This window comes from Callionymus lyra, chromosome 5 (genome assembly GCF_982586985.1).
Source record: "Callionymus lyra chromosome 5, fCalLyr1.hap1.1, whole genome shotgun sequence".
NCBI lineage: Eukaryota > Metazoa > Chordata > Actinopteri > Syngnathiformes > Callionymidae > Callionymus > Callionymus lyra.
This window is the reverse complement of record NC_141822.1, coordinates 9,761,909-9,777,594: the sequence shown is the minus strand read 5'-3', so window position 1 is coordinate 9,777,594 and position 15,686 is coordinate 9,761,909. Positions and strand designations below refer to the sequence as shown.

At 36.5% G+C, this 15,686-nt stretch overlaps 1 protein-coding gene across 1 annotated transcript in view; it reads right to left on the bottom strand.

Annotated features, from left to right (window-relative positions):
• The window catches only part of astn2 (astrotactin 2), a 407,558-nt gene that overhangs the window by 292,294 nt on the left and 99,578 nt on the right, over positions 1 to 15,686 (bottom strand). Inside the window, exon 3 of the mRNA XM_087790735.1 lies at positions 261 to 678. Within this exon, the coding sequence (XP_087646861.1) occupies positions 261 to 678 (418 nt within the window). The remainder of the gene's footprint in view (positions 1 to 260; positions 679 to 15,686) is intronic.

The following is a 15,686-nucleotide window of genomic DNA, read 5'->3' as shown; positions in this document are numbered from 1 at the left end:
TCTCACAGTAGGGCAAGAAAGTTAATATTTTAGCAGTGATATCAGACCATGGCCGATACAAGAAGGTCATGTTTCAGTTCAGGACCATAAAAGTCAGATATTCACCAAAAAAGAGCCATCTAGTGGCACTGAACGTCAAGACAATGATACATGAAGCTTCACCAGCCCATTACTACCCATTGTGGTTAGATATTGGTAAGTTGTAGCCGTATTGAGAGTAAGTTTGAAGATCCAAATGTAGTAGCAGTTCTACGACTCACCTTGTTTCACAAAATCGAGATCATCGTCATTGCACATGATGTCGGCGTGTCCTCCGAGGTTAACTCCGTACCCCTCCTGAGCGTTCCCATCGTTCAGCTTGATGTGGTGCTGGTTCGGTGTGGAGTTAAGCGAGTGTCCCACGGGGTCATCGTCATCGCAGTCATAATCATCCAGAATGGGAGTTTCTCGTATGGGCATACCAATGACCGAGCTGCCGTGCTGGTGCGTCCCCCGAGAACCGCGGTAGCTGTCGCGACCTTGAGGCCCGAGTAGAACCGAGGGAATGTAATGAATTTCGTGCGTGGCCTCCGTGCTGGCACTTTTCTGCGGAATTCGCCGACGCTTGCACCAGCGGTGTCGGGTGTACAGGACCAGGGTGAAAAGCAGGATCAGAAGAAGCAGGGCGATGAGGCCTCCCTGAAGAAAGGACGAGAGGAAAGGAAACAACATGAACAACAACCCCTGTTGATAATTAGTCTTATGAACGCTCTACATAATTCCCACACACGCTTGCAACAGCAGCTCTGGTGCCAGTTAGACAAGGCCCGATGCCAATTCGAGTCATTATCACCGAAGTATGCCAATCAACAAACTCAATACCAACCCTCTCGGAGCAACATCATGACGCCAGCTGGGACAAATTGCTACGACTACTATGGTCAGAAATAATTAAACTGATCTTGAGAAGCAAACAGTCAGAGAGTTATGGCGCCGACTCGCAGAGGGTTGATGAATGCGAAGCGTTCTGTTACATATTAATAATCTACCGACGATGTGTGAAGGATTAAACGGCTAATGAAGGCCTGAAGAGCGTTTGCAACAGCAGCAGAGAGGAGAGAGGAGTCCAATTTTAGAAACTTGGGTGGCAGGAGGGATGCTGTCCTCTGATGTAGGACATTTAGAATTGAAAAAATGTTTACTCTTGTGATATCTCAGGGTCAAGGTGACCCATAGGGCCCCAAAAAAAGTATTTTTGGTATCCTTAGAGTTGCTATTTGGTAAAGGTCAACGACCTCCAAGTATATGTTCATCTTGACCCAGAGACAACACAAGGGATACCACAAACACATTTGTGTTTAAGGCCTTTGGGTCACCTTGGCGGCCTTAAGATAACACAAGAGGAACAACAAACACATTTGTTTCCGGGCCTTCGGGTCAACTTGACCCCGAGGTAACAAGGGTGTAAGTTGGGGTGTAAGAAAAATGTGATACATCATGTATATATATATATATTTTTTTACTTTATTATTGAACATTTTTTTCATTGAAACATTTTTTTGGGGGGGCTTTAAAATCGTATTCAATTTATTATGATAGCTTTTATGGTTAGTCTTTTAATAAGGGTCTTTAAATAAAATAATACATTTTTTTGCCACTAAATATGAGCAGTAATTACATTGTCCACAACGAAAGGAAGAATGAAAGATCCTGGCAATGACTGAGGATGAGAGGATACAGCCGGCTCAAGCTTCTTTTAAAGCTGATGTTTGAAAATATTTTGGCTTTCGGTTGTATAATTCAACCAAAGGAGAATTGAGCGATCACAAAATGTCCCTTAGTGACAACTTCAATCAAGTGTATTGTAATATATCTTATCGTCCGCTGAATCTAAGGCCCTAATATAAAGGACATAAAGAATTCAGCCTAACATGGTCGCAATGAGGATTCGATTAAAATAATCAAACAGACATATATCATATATGTAAAATTCCTGCTTGAATTACTTCATTTGAATTTGTGCATGACCATAGAAATCCTTGAATATGCAAGAAGGAAACGTGAAATAAATCATAATGAAAAAGTATCTTATGTGCACAGAAAAAAAAGTCAATTTTGTCAAGTCGAAGACATCGAAACATGGTTTCAATTAATAATAAAAAAAGGTATTTATCATTTTTTTGTTTGAAATCTTAAAAAAATTGAGAAATATTATAACAGTTTCAATGAAAAATAATAATTTTAGGCTGATAAGATACAATTTACTAAAACACCTGCAAACATTAATGGATTTCTAATAGAAAATGCCACGGTTGTGACTTTTGAAGGTGTCTCAGGTAGAATATGATGTTTCTCACCACCATAAGTCCCCTATTTAGCTGCTTAAAAATAAAATAAAATTGTACGAAGAAATAACAGGCATTTGACGTAACATACTTATACATCCTTTTTTCACATTCAACATTTTGTATGTTGTGAGTTTGAGTTAACTTTTCATAATCCTGTTTTTTTTAGTCTCTGTAGTAAATAATGGGAAGATGCAGTCATCGTCTTCTCTCTCGTAAAACTTCAAACATGCTGAATACCGAAAAACACGTCCTATTATTGGCTTAAAAGATTGAGACTTCCCACCCCAACATCTCTGGTTCAAGACCAGCCTGAACCGAATCTTCTTTTTTTTCGCAATAATATGCAACCATCATTTTTTGACACTATTGTTTTCTCTAATATTGAGAAATAACATGTTGTATTATTAATTTTTGTCTTTGTCTACAAATTATTTATATTGTTTTCCTATTTTAATTTTGAAACTGACTATTCTTTATTATTTTTACTCGCCGTGTTTCAGCCTGAACTGGTCTGTGGGGATTTACTTTGCCAGGTTGGAAGTGAACAGTCACCCCCTTCCCCATAAGCTCTCTCGGCCCACTCCCTCTTAGCAGGTTCCCACCTGTGGTGTGACAATGATCGCTATGTTTACGCAACAAAATGAGTGTCCAGTGGTGGTTTTCAGCCAATCCGCTGCCCTTTTGGTTTTATAGATAAAACAGCAAAATGGTGGGACTTCTGGTGTTAAAAAGTCCTTGTAAATTGATCCACATTCAATGGATAAAAGAAAAAATAATGTAATACGGAACATTTTTTACAAAACCTTGCTTGATAAATATGTGTCAAAAGATAAAAGCTGATGGATTTCTGAGTAACCAAGTTGATAAAGTAACAATATTTTTTATTCAGATGTTCTCACCAATAATAATGAAGGAGAAAACTTCCCCAGACTTTTTTTTTTATATCACAAAAACCCACACAAACAAACATCATAGTCCAGTTGTTTTCACTCCTCCTGCACAAAAATGTCACCGAGGAACAGTTACACAAATCTCAGGATTCCAAATCCACTGGGGATGCAAGATGAATAATAAAAGTAAAAACAAAAGCACACAAGGGGAAAAAAAAAGAAAAAGAAAGAGGTAACTCATTCTTTGAGTCAAAATAACTTTGGAGAGATGACATGACACGCATTTGATTCAGCAACAGATGCCAAACCGAGGTTGATTTATTCGTTAAAAGTCGAAAGACAATGTCAGCGCTTTTACTTGCATAAACATATGAAGTACACAATGACTCGTGCGCACACGGCGGCGCACACACACACACACACTCGAGCAAAGTCACCGCAGAATCATAAATAAATACAACAACGGGTCATTCATCACAACATTTAAAATTCCATCTTCATGAGGAAAAACAAACCCCTTTCACATTATAACTCATGCACTGCTGGGTGTCCATAAATCACAGGCGGCCGAGAGGAGAGGAGGCACAGAGAGAAGCACTACGACGCACAAACTTGTTCATTAATCTCCGATAGGTTGGCAGCCTTTGCAGAAATGCCGCTCGCCTCTTCGCCTGCACTTCTGTATTAATTCTTCTTGAGAAATAGAAGACAACAACATGCACATGTTCCGTTTTGAGATTGCGTGATATCGAAGGGCCCCGGAAAATAAATGTTCATTAAAAACATCAGATCTATTCCTCGCTGCGTCGTCAGAGAATATGAGAGCGCTTTTATCACGAGGAGACTGTGAAATACATTTAGCGCTTATAATTAGATCAGTGATGACTTTTTTTCTCTTTTTTTTTTTCATTTAACTTTAAAGGAAATCAATGACAGCATCAAGGAGCAAATTGCTTTTTCGCTGGACTAATAAAAGTAACACCGCTATGAGTTTAAACAGCGATGAGCTAATTCTGACTCATATAGAGCTAATTTAGATGTATTCTTTTATTTTTTATTTTATGCAAACAGTGGTTCAGAATTCAAGCTAAATACCAATTGTTCACACTGGTGGTGAGTGAAGGTTAACTGGAAGAGCTGTATCACATAAAACATGACTTAATATGGTTTGAATTGTTTGGGAAAACATCACACTCTGTGCTTTTATTATAAGAAAGATTAAAAAAAATAGATAAAACTGTGATAACTTCTGAAGGTTGGACATTATTTTACTACTCTACCAATTGTCCAAACTGATTTTTTCTGAAAATATTAGACTATATTTGTAGTATTCCATTAAATGTATAAATTCTGGCACCAACAGTATTGTTGGGAGAACAAAAAATAAATAAATAAATAAATACAATGAAAAATATAAATGGTTCAAAATAAATGTATTTACACAATTAATTATTTTTTATCATTTGTAAAAAAAAAAGAAAAAGGTCTAGTCTCTGCCATGTGTTTTTAAAATGTATTATTGTATTATTTATTTTGTATAAATCTACAAATGTTGAACTAAAACATCTTAGATTCTATTCGTAGTATTTCATTAAAATTGGTTATGTTTTTTAAGCCAATCATGATGGTCAGAAGAACAAAAATATAGAAATAAATGGGACATTTCTGTTCTACTCTACTTATTGTCCAAAAGGAATTTTTGACAAATTTTAAATTACATAAAATGAATGTTTGTCTGATATTCAATTCTGATTGATACTGATGGGGAAAGTCCTGAGCTAAAGTATGTTTCATCAAATTGACTCTCATATAATGTTATTCTCTCTCCGAGTTTACGTATTAATCACTGCTTGTGTGGGAGACAAATGTGGGAGTAGAGGTCTTCATGCCAGGTCTCTTAAGAAGTAAACGCCACCCCTGACCTTGAGGATAATAAATCCTTCAAGTGTGTGTTTGGTTCAAACATTTGGAGTGAGATAATGAGCAGCTTGTGAAACTGAGAGCAAGACACAGTGGCGAACTAACAGCTTCATGCTTCAGAATGGATTCAGACAGACATGTAAACTCTGTTCTACTCTCTCCTTGCAAGTAAAAATGTGTGACGTTAAACCAGATCTGATTATTATTCTATTATTATTCTAATTAACCTTATGGACACTGTTATGACTCAAATCACGATTTTTTTCAGAAGACTGATATTAATGAATGTATGTGGAATTATGTATTTTAAAACACTCTAAATCTAACAAAAATATGTGAAAAATGTTCCTTATTGTATCATCTGATTTTAATTATTATTTCTTTTTTCTTTTACACACATTTTATTTGGAAGCTCTTTCGTTTTTGTGTAATCCTCCAAATGTTGAACTGTATTCTGACAGCTGTCCATCAGTCCTGGCATGAGGTTCTACTGCACACAGGGCCGAAACAGCTTGTCCGTTGAATCCAACAACGCAGACCAGCAGTCGTTCCCAGTGTGAACCACGAGTCTTTCAACCCCTTTTGCCAAATTCCTGCTCATCCTTCCTTGGACATATTTGATGAACATGGACCATTTTGTGTGTTTTTTTTCTTTCGACAGCAATATTGAAAGGAGCATGACATGAGCCAAAGTGCTTTTTTTTCCTAATGGACATGGCATCAGTAAAAACTGTATTAAAGCTGTCGAAAAGAAAATAAACTAAAAAAAAACTAAAACTAAAAGATTGACACTTAATGTTTTTGCTACTAGATTAAAAGTTAAATTGTGCTTTGCCTTTGGGTTCCTGACTATGTGTGCAGAAAATTAAACAAATATCTATCCAGAGTTATAAAGTTGAGAAAAATATCTTTGGGCAAAGATTTATTAGTTTTTTTTAATAACTTTAATTTAAGACAGTTTGATACCGAGTCAAGAAATCATCAACATGGGAGTCTGAGTAGTTTCTCTACTGTGTTTGCCAGCAGTGGTCAGAAAGCAACAGGATACACGAGTGAATGATTACGTGGGCACAAGTGGGCACGGCTCTTCGATGGTTACCAGAACTTTCTCTGACATCCCATCATGTGTTGCCTTCTCAGGGCATCGGGGTTCTATTCTGCAACACGATCTCGTCTCACGCTGCTGCTGAAATCAATCGTATTTGGAGTTACATCCTTGACGCTAATCGGAAGAGATACTTGACCATCTAAGAAGAAAAATAATGATCGTATTCTTTGTTTCTTTGTTTTTTGTTTACTTGACAGCAGCTCGCTGAGGAGAAGGAAACACTGAGTTAAAATTGTATTAATATAATGCGCAACAAAATGACCTTTGGACGAGACAGAAAACATGTTCTTGGATGTACATTAGACAAAATATTTTAGAAGCACACACTACACTGAGAAGCCAATGATGAATACGAAGTGAATCACTTATTATTTATACTAAAATAAATGTAATAAAATATACAAATACTTGGATTTCTGCCAGTGTATCTATGTGGCAAAATCAATGTTTTTTTTAAAGATTTTTGAACAAAACTTTGTACCACGTAAAACATTTATATTAACAAAAATATGCATTTTATTTCCACTTTGTCCCATTTCCTGTTTTTTATTTATTAACTAACAAGAAATCCATAAATTTCAACATCTTCCTTTCACTGTATAGTACAGTTACAAGTCAATGATTTTATTTTTAGTCAAACTTGTTTCAGCCAATCAGCGGCGGCATCACATATAGCCCAGGAAGTGACAAAGTGGTAAATAATCTGATGGACAAAGGTCATATTTTTGAGGATATAAATGTTTTTATGTGTGAAATTTTCTTCCCTCATGATATTCAAGTGACGTCACTACGTAGGAAGTTTCCGAAATGGTACTTTCACCATCAGTTGAGCTGCACCGTAAGCACCATCGTCTGCAGTCAAACTCTGATGTTTTTTTGGATTTATTGGCAAAAGTCTCCTTTTATCTTGGGTAAGGGCTAGTTGGGAAAACATTTGTTTCAGTGTGTACATGCTCTTGGTTCTCTAAGATATTTGTCATTTTTGAATCAAATCACGTTGGCGTTTTATACCCCCTGGCACGTTGATAATGTCAAGAGCAAGAACCAGAACAATCATTTTCCAGATCTACACCAACACACAGGATGAGATGAAAACAAAAGTACACACTTATGTTGTTTGGGTTCCCTTTTTGAATTGTACAGTTATTATTTTTTTACCCGTGTCTTGAATTTGTCGTCACATTCATACTCTTTTAAGTCTAGTCCAGTTGCAGTCTTAATATTTTCTTCTTGTTAAAGTGAATAAAACTGCTGAGATAGTTGTATAGTTATCTTCAAGGAAACTTATTGAAAGTTCAACTAATGTGTTAATTTAAGTGTTTCTTAAATAGACGTTGGACTCTAATGTATCATCAGTGTCCGTTTGTCAAAAAAAAACTATTTTCATTGAAATATTGACATTAGAAAATGATATCAAGCTCCGACCACTTAAACGCTTCATTTTTCTGGAGATGACATCTTCTTTAGCATAACCAAACCCGCTTTGCTGTGATTGGTCAAGCATCAAGGTGTGTCACCAAGCATCATTAATCCTGGAAGTATCCATCTTCAAGGGTGGCTGGCTGGAGGTGGAGTGAAGCCATTATAACACCATAATGGACTTCACTCTCGTAACCTCTCATTCGCCCAGATTTCAGATGGATTTTAAAAGTTATAAAGTTTTAAAACATGGTCATGATGAGGGACTTACTGCAACTTGGAGAGTAAGACTTTAACATGATTAAAGTGTTGGAGAGTTGGAGTTTGATATTAGTTGACCTTGAAGTATCTTTTCAAATAAATTAACAAAAAAACTAGCCAACAGTTGCTCTTAGCTAACAATTTGAAGATTCTTAATAGATAAATGTGAATGTTAAAAATGAATGATATTTTTTGAACTGTGTTCTTTTCCCAATTTTTAGTTTCTTTATATACTTTAGTCAAGTTTTTCAGTACAGAATAGGTTTTTTTTTTCTGTTAATTTAATTTTTCCTATGATCACAGTCACTTTAATAAAAACATTTTTACCCTTTTTTAATAACTCTGGGTATCTGGCTGTTATTTTAAAATGCAATTCAAATAATGTTTGATTACTTTTGTATGAACTACGACAACAATAAATACGAGCGGCAGTCTCTTTAAATATTCATTAAAAAATGGGGATCAGATGAAATAAAGTTCTGGGGATTGATTTCCTTCTTGCCGTCAGTGTTTTTTTTTAGGGAGGCTTAAAAAGCTGATGAATAATTTCCTGTTTCTTCCTCCACGTCTCTATCATTGGGAAACATTCACTATGAGCTCCTGATTGATGCTTCCTTGTGCCTCAATCTGCATTTATATGACCGCGACAACTCTGTCTGCTCTGTTTATCCCGGCATCGTGGGGAGAACTTTAGGAAAACGTGAGTTTAATACGTACTTTGGCACGACTATGATCGTCTTAATGTGGTACTAATGAGCTTCTTCATGCGCCACCGCGACACCGCGAAGAGCCAACACAACCAGCACTTAGGTTTTTGTGACCATCTGTGCTCGGTGGTCTCTCACGGATGCCTCGAGGGGGGGGAGCGTGGACCGCGGCTTCAACGTCTTCTGAGGCCGATATCACACAGTTGTCACCTCAGATGAGCTTCTATTTTGTGCAAAAGTTTGTGAGGAGGTTGGTTCTCAAGCTTCTCTATCCCACACCCTTTTTTTTTTACTCGTCGGGCAAAGCTGTCATTTGCTTTTCTCTTCAACTTTTATTTCTGACAGCCAATCCTCCCACTCTTCTTTTTTTTTTTTTTACACTTTCCTCATTCTGATTATATATTGTATCCTCTTCTTCTCTTCCTCCCAGCAGGAGGTTAAAGTAGCATGTGTGTGGGCATCTGCTGCTTCGTTCTCCGTCCAACTCTCCGTCCAACAGGGAGTGTCTTCACTTGGCACCGGCAAGAATTGATTCCCTTTGGTTGACAAAGATTTATTATTCCAGGCTAGATTACTCTGCGTACAAATATTGACTTTGCTTGAATACATTTCTCAAAAACCAGATGCCGGGAAGCAAAAAAATTATAGGAAATTAAATCATATTTCTAACCAATTATTAGTCAAAACAATACCCTAGAGTTTAGACTGTATTTTATTGTTGCTTATTATTCTTGTTTTTACTTGTTTTATATCTTATACTCGTCAATATTATACGTCCACGGCAAAGCAGAGATAACAGAGGTCATTTTAAATCCACTTCCATTTCGTTATTATAAAGTTATACAAGCAAATAAGTACTCGGAAAACTTAAAAAGTTACTAAAAGGCTTGGGAAAATATAAATAAATAAAAATTACAAAACTATGTTATGTTTTATTTAAAAAATGTTTTACAACTAAAGTATTTACAATTTGAAAAAATACATAATTCACATTAGATCATGTCTAACTTATTCATATGACACTATCCATATATATATAACTGGCACTTCTTCCGCAAACCAGCTTTTCAAATATAATTATCATTGCTTTCCTTAAAGTTTTTTTTTGTCTTTGAAAAGCTCAAAAATAAAGAGCATTTTTAATTTGAGTTTATAGGAAGTTTCGCATGTTTCCCCTTTATTTTAACTGAGTATTTTTATATAAATTAAAAATGACTTCCGTGTCTGTTTCGCTCTTCATCAGGTGTAAGTTTATATAACATTTGAAGAAATGTTTATAAAGTTATGCTTTACACAATTTTACCCTTTTTATATACTTTGGATTTTTCTCAGTTTGAGGTTAAAGAAAATTCTCTTTGTGTCTATTTTGCTCTTCATCAGGTGTAAGATGAAATAAGATCTTAATATATTGTCATAAAGGTATAGTTTTTGCCTATTGTAACATCAAATATCAAAGAACTGCAGAAACTGTGGCGACGCCCTTCAACTTCCTGTGGTCGCAGCAAGAAGTGCTTTGCAGCGATGTGCTTTAGAAACAGTGAGCTTACACTTTCAGTGAAAACCGGAGGGAGAGCTCTTAAATGTAAGAGAAGAGTAGGACCAATAAAACATGATGAGTTAAAGCAGTCGGGACCAGTCATCCGGAAAACAGGACGGAGGTGAGGAAGAGAGTGCAGGCAGGGTTAAACGGGTTGAGAGGACACATGGGAGAAAGAGAAACGGGGACAACCAATGGGGTTCATGGACTCAGTATATAGTACCGATGATAAGTGATGTATAGTATGATAGGAGGAAACGTCAAGGTGAAGATGTCGAGTGATTCTTCACATGTTCTTCTTTGATTCATCAGAAACTATTTGGTGACACAATCCACGAAAATAATCACCAGATTATGTGATGATTGAAAACCCAAATAGGAAAATAAATCCTTCCAAATTTAACTAAAACCCATCAGCATGACCTTCCATTTTAGTCGTCTCTAAAGCGCTTCCATCATCTGCCCCTCATTCCATCGTCCCCACCGTCTCGAGTCCAATTCCCTCATTAAGCTTCAATCCATCAGCCGTTGTACATGAACGATGATCTATCGCAGACGGACCAGAAGATTTAAGGTCAGATAATGTCGATGGAAAGAAGAAGCCTTGTGAGTTACACCTGAGAATTGAGGCTGATGTGAAGAACTCCCTCCTTTTCCCAAATCCATCTATAGACGAGTCTACACCCATAACTAGGATAATGCTCGTAACTGTTGCAATTTAAAGGAGTATTAACATCACTCACTGTGTACCAATATGAAAAAACCTAAATGTATATTTGTCTATTTTTGAATAATGTTGCTGTATCATTTGAAACTGCTTTTTTAAATTTTTTAATTGACTTTGTCTCCTTACACTACTTCTTATATATTTGTATACGTATGTATTTATGTAGCCTTTTGTTAGCATAACTGATACAACCTGCATTTTAATTTATATTTTGTAGCCTTTGTTTTGCATAACTGATAGACACTTAATTCAAATGTAAATATGTATAGCATTTTGTTAACATAACCGATCAAATCTAAATTTTAACGTTTATAATTGTAGCTTTGTGCTAGAATAACAGATGAAGACTTAATTATAATGTATATTTTTGTAGCCTTTTAGAATAATGCAGAAAAAAAACAGTCTTATAATGTATATTTTTGTAGCCTTTTGTTGGCATAGTGCAGAAAAAACTGACTTATAATGTATAGTTTTATAGTCTTTTGTTAGAATAATTCAGAAAAACTGTCTTGTAATGAATATATTTTTGTAGCCTTTTGTTAGAATAATACAGAAAAAATGTCTTATAATGTATATTTTGTAGCCTTTTGTTTGCATAATGCAAAAAAAAAAACTGTTTTATAATGTATATTTTTGTAGCCTTCTGTTGATTCGCCTGGTTATAATGACATGGTACAATGTGAACAGTTGCATGGAAACAAGAAAATTGAAATTGATGTTGACGATGCTTCGCAAAACACACTCATTATAAAGTAGGATTAGCAAAAGAAACGCAAAACCTCTGACAACCAAACCCTTGAGTGGCACATTTCTTGTGGTCTTTTATCTGCTACTGTGCTTATCATCAATTGCCATAGAGCCGATTCTGCACAGACACATTCCCGTCTGAGGCATTTGAGAAATGTGATTAGAGAGGTAATGCCAATATTTGCTGTGGTGTCACAGTGGGCGCACAGACTCTCCAGCGTGTTGATAACACAAAGATAATGGGACCTTGACAACGAGGCCCTTTGGGTGACTTTATGCGAGAAATATGAGCAGAGGATCTCGAAGGAGCCTCAGCATTGTTGTTGGATTAAAGAAACCACATTAGGGATAAAGGCACAGAGAGAAGAAGAAAATAATGGAGAAATGCTGGAATTCAGGAAAACAAAGACTTAAGTAAAACTTTATAATAAGTAGATATTGTATGGGGTTATAACAGAGTCAAAACTGTCACAAATAAACGGTGTTTAAAATGCGTATCTGCAACATGATTTTGTGTAAATTGAGCCTGTTTTTGGAAGTTGTGCGGTTGACAACATGAATAAAAAATAGACATTTGCACATTGAGTTACACATTTTTAAATTAAATTACACATTTGCGGATCACGGTACAAATACGCCTTTACATTTGATTAACCTCTGACGCATTTGCAACAGTTTTGACTCAACAATCCCCTGCTATAGTTTACATTCTAAGGTATTTTAAGAGGTGATGATTAAAAGTTAATTGCGGTTCACTCACTTCATTCAAAGAACAAGCTCAATTTGAAAATGTATCTGTACGGCAGAATGCAGCTAAAGAGGCAACAATAAAAGTCTTATTTATTTTATTTTTGTTCAAAGGCTAGTTTAAGGTTCAAGGCTCGCCTATTTACAAATGTCAAGTAAACTTGAAGATTTTTTAAAAACACACGACACAAAATAAATACAGCAGATCGGCGGATCATTCCCTCATTAAGGCAAATTTTCCGTGGTGACCGAAAGAAAAGGTCGCAGATACAAGTGGCCCAAATGAGTTTCCTCCACAGGGTGCTGGACTCTCACTCAGAGATGAGGCTCTGAGTCATTAGGGAGACCTTGCAAGTATCTCCTTCACATCCAGAGAAGCCTGTCTGGGATCGTCCTACAGCCCTCATGTCGACTAAGAGTTGGGATTATTTTCAGAGTAACTGTTTTTCGAGTTATAGACAAAAATGTTTGTTAATGCTAATGTAGTGTATGGAGCTCAGTTGAGGCTTCAATACAAAATGGACGTTACAGACGAGCATTATGGAGGTATTTGGATGTTTTTGGAAGATAAAGACAAAGGCAACTATCCATCAGTCGCTGTAAAATGAACAAACATTAATGACTATAAATCTAAAAAGGAACAGATGTATTCTCTATGCCTTCATAAATCAACTTCTTAACTATAAATATTTGGTCCTTACATATAAAACTATGTAGTTTTGTTTTCCGAATTCACTTCTTTCAATTCTAGAAAAATAAAAAAAAACAGAGGGACTTGAAAAAGAACAACAGAAACACGACAAGGACTTTCCCCACAGAATTCCCACAAAAAAGGTCTCTGGTTTATCCCAAAAGTTTCTTTAAGCTGGAATTGATCAATTTATTATTAGTTAAATGTGTCATGATCCTGATATGTTGTCACCTTTTCTTAGATTGCTTCCTTTTTTCTTTTTTTTTTTTTACCCAGTTAGCAGGTGACAGGTTTGCATGGCTAAGCTGATGAGTGGCGGTCTCTCCCCCTACAAAAGTAGCTCCAAAGCAGTAAGAAATGGCCAGTTTATTGGATCTCCCGACAAGTTTTTGCTCCGATCTGTTCTGGGAACTTGACTTTTGGATATTCCTGAGACTGTTCCTGACGTTGTCAGTGTTTTCTGTTTTAGTGAGTTTTTCTCTCTCATTGTAGCTCCATTCCAGACGTGGCCCCGTCACCTGTGTTCTTGATCTTAGATTTTGTTTTTGTCCTAGTTTTGGATTGACCATTTCAATTTGATTTATTAAAGAGTGATCATGAAGACTTAAGTTCCGCTTCTGGGTCCTCTGACGCACCACTCGTGAAAAAATGCCGCCAAAACAATAACTTTAATCTGAACGAATTTTTACATCTCCATTTCCTTTTTCCATTTTTCTTTTCTACGCACCGGTAGTTGATCCAGCAGGGGCCACAGCTGGGACCTCAGCCTTCGTTATATTTCCTGTCATTTAACTTGAAGCGAAGGCCTCCATTTGTATTCGCAGCTGTCGAGCAAGTGTTAAGGTAACAGCTTGCGAGAGTTGTCAGCGAGCAGCAGACAGCAGAAGGGGAAAGGTATGGTTTGTCAGTCGCTGTTGATACAATCTAAAAAAAAAAATCTCACTTTCAACCTTTAATCCTGTTCCGCTCCGCTCGCACCTTCCTCTGATCCCTTCGCTCCTGATCCTGGCGGCTCACCTCATCCCGGCGTTGACACCACCATATATAATACATATACATGTATCATTAATGTGCAGCATGGACCGCGTAACGCGCTCGCACAAATGCACGAAATGTTTCTGTTGAAATAGACGTCTGGGGAACCCTTTCCGAGTCAGACAGCACAGATGTTTTCCAATTGACGCTTGAGTCATTAATGGCTGAAAGCGACGCACATCTGTTGGAGGACAGCGTCAAAGCAAAATGAGCATTTGCACTTTTTTTTTCCTCAAGACTGATTAAAGTGGGAGCTTCAGGATACAATTAAAAATGGGGCGAAATAACAGGTGTTACTCGTAAGCTCGATAAAAGTCAATATGATTTATTGTGGGTGGTTAAATTCAAATTTGCACGCCATCAGAGAACGCAGGCCTTCAAGGAAATAAAGGTAATGGGAGATTATATCCGAGGCAAATAATCTTAAAAACCAAAGAGGTTTTTGTCCCAAAATCTACGCAATGAATATCTACGCAAACACACTATTATAAAACTCCAGATATAATCAGGTCAGGGTTTGGTGTCCGTTGATGTGTTTGCATGCGTTACATGGTGTGTATTTAGGGATGCAACAGGTAATATTCCATATTATTAACAGTTGTTAAAATCACCCAAATAACAGCAACAATAAAATGGTCTTTTACCCTTAATTTAAATAAATGTATTGAAATGTGAACTATGTCATGTGAAACTCAACTTTTCTTCACATATTTCAAACGTAAAGTCTTCCTCTCCAAGATGCAATACGTCTCTCATCATGACCATGTTTTAATCAAAATTCCAAATAATTTTTGAGGTCAAAGTATTAAATTGGAGCTTTAAAATCACAGAATATAGCAAAGCTTTTTGTTACTGCGTTGAACCCAGTTAATATGATTTGAATTCAACTATACAGTGGTATGAAAAAGTTTGGGAAACCGTGTACATTTTCATGATTTTCCTTTATAAATCATTTCCTTGGTTGTTTGGATAAAAAAAATCCAGTTAAATATATCTTATAGGAGACAAACAGTGATATTTGAGAAGTGAATTAAAGTTTATATGATTTACATAAAGTGTGCAAGAATTACTTAAACAACCTCATCGATTTTAATACCTTTAGCACTAATTATTGGAACTCAAAACTTCTTCAATAAATAGGCAAATCCTCTGATGCCTTTTTGGCTCATGGCACATGGTACCAAGTATTTCTCAAATGAAACAGTTTCCTCTCTGTTAGTAAATGAATAAAGCCGAGAGCTTCCTGTCTTTGGCCAAAGTCTTGAAAACGTGTGGAACTATTCGCCTCCTTCAGGTTGTTGATTTGGTACCAACAGAACAAATAATTGAAGGAGGAGAGAAGAGAATAAATAGAAGGAGAATCAGTCCAACAGTCAGAGGATTCTTATAAGAGAAGATAGTCTACCATCTTCTCTTCTAACTACTGCATAGCTGTCACCTACTTGACTCTGACGGTGAGTTCAATGTCTCTGTGCTGACATCAGCATCATTTGAAGAAGGTTTCTGTCTTCTAGAAAATGAGGATCTTAACTGTCTTCCTGGTTGTTGCTCTTTTGGTGGTCGCCTGGGA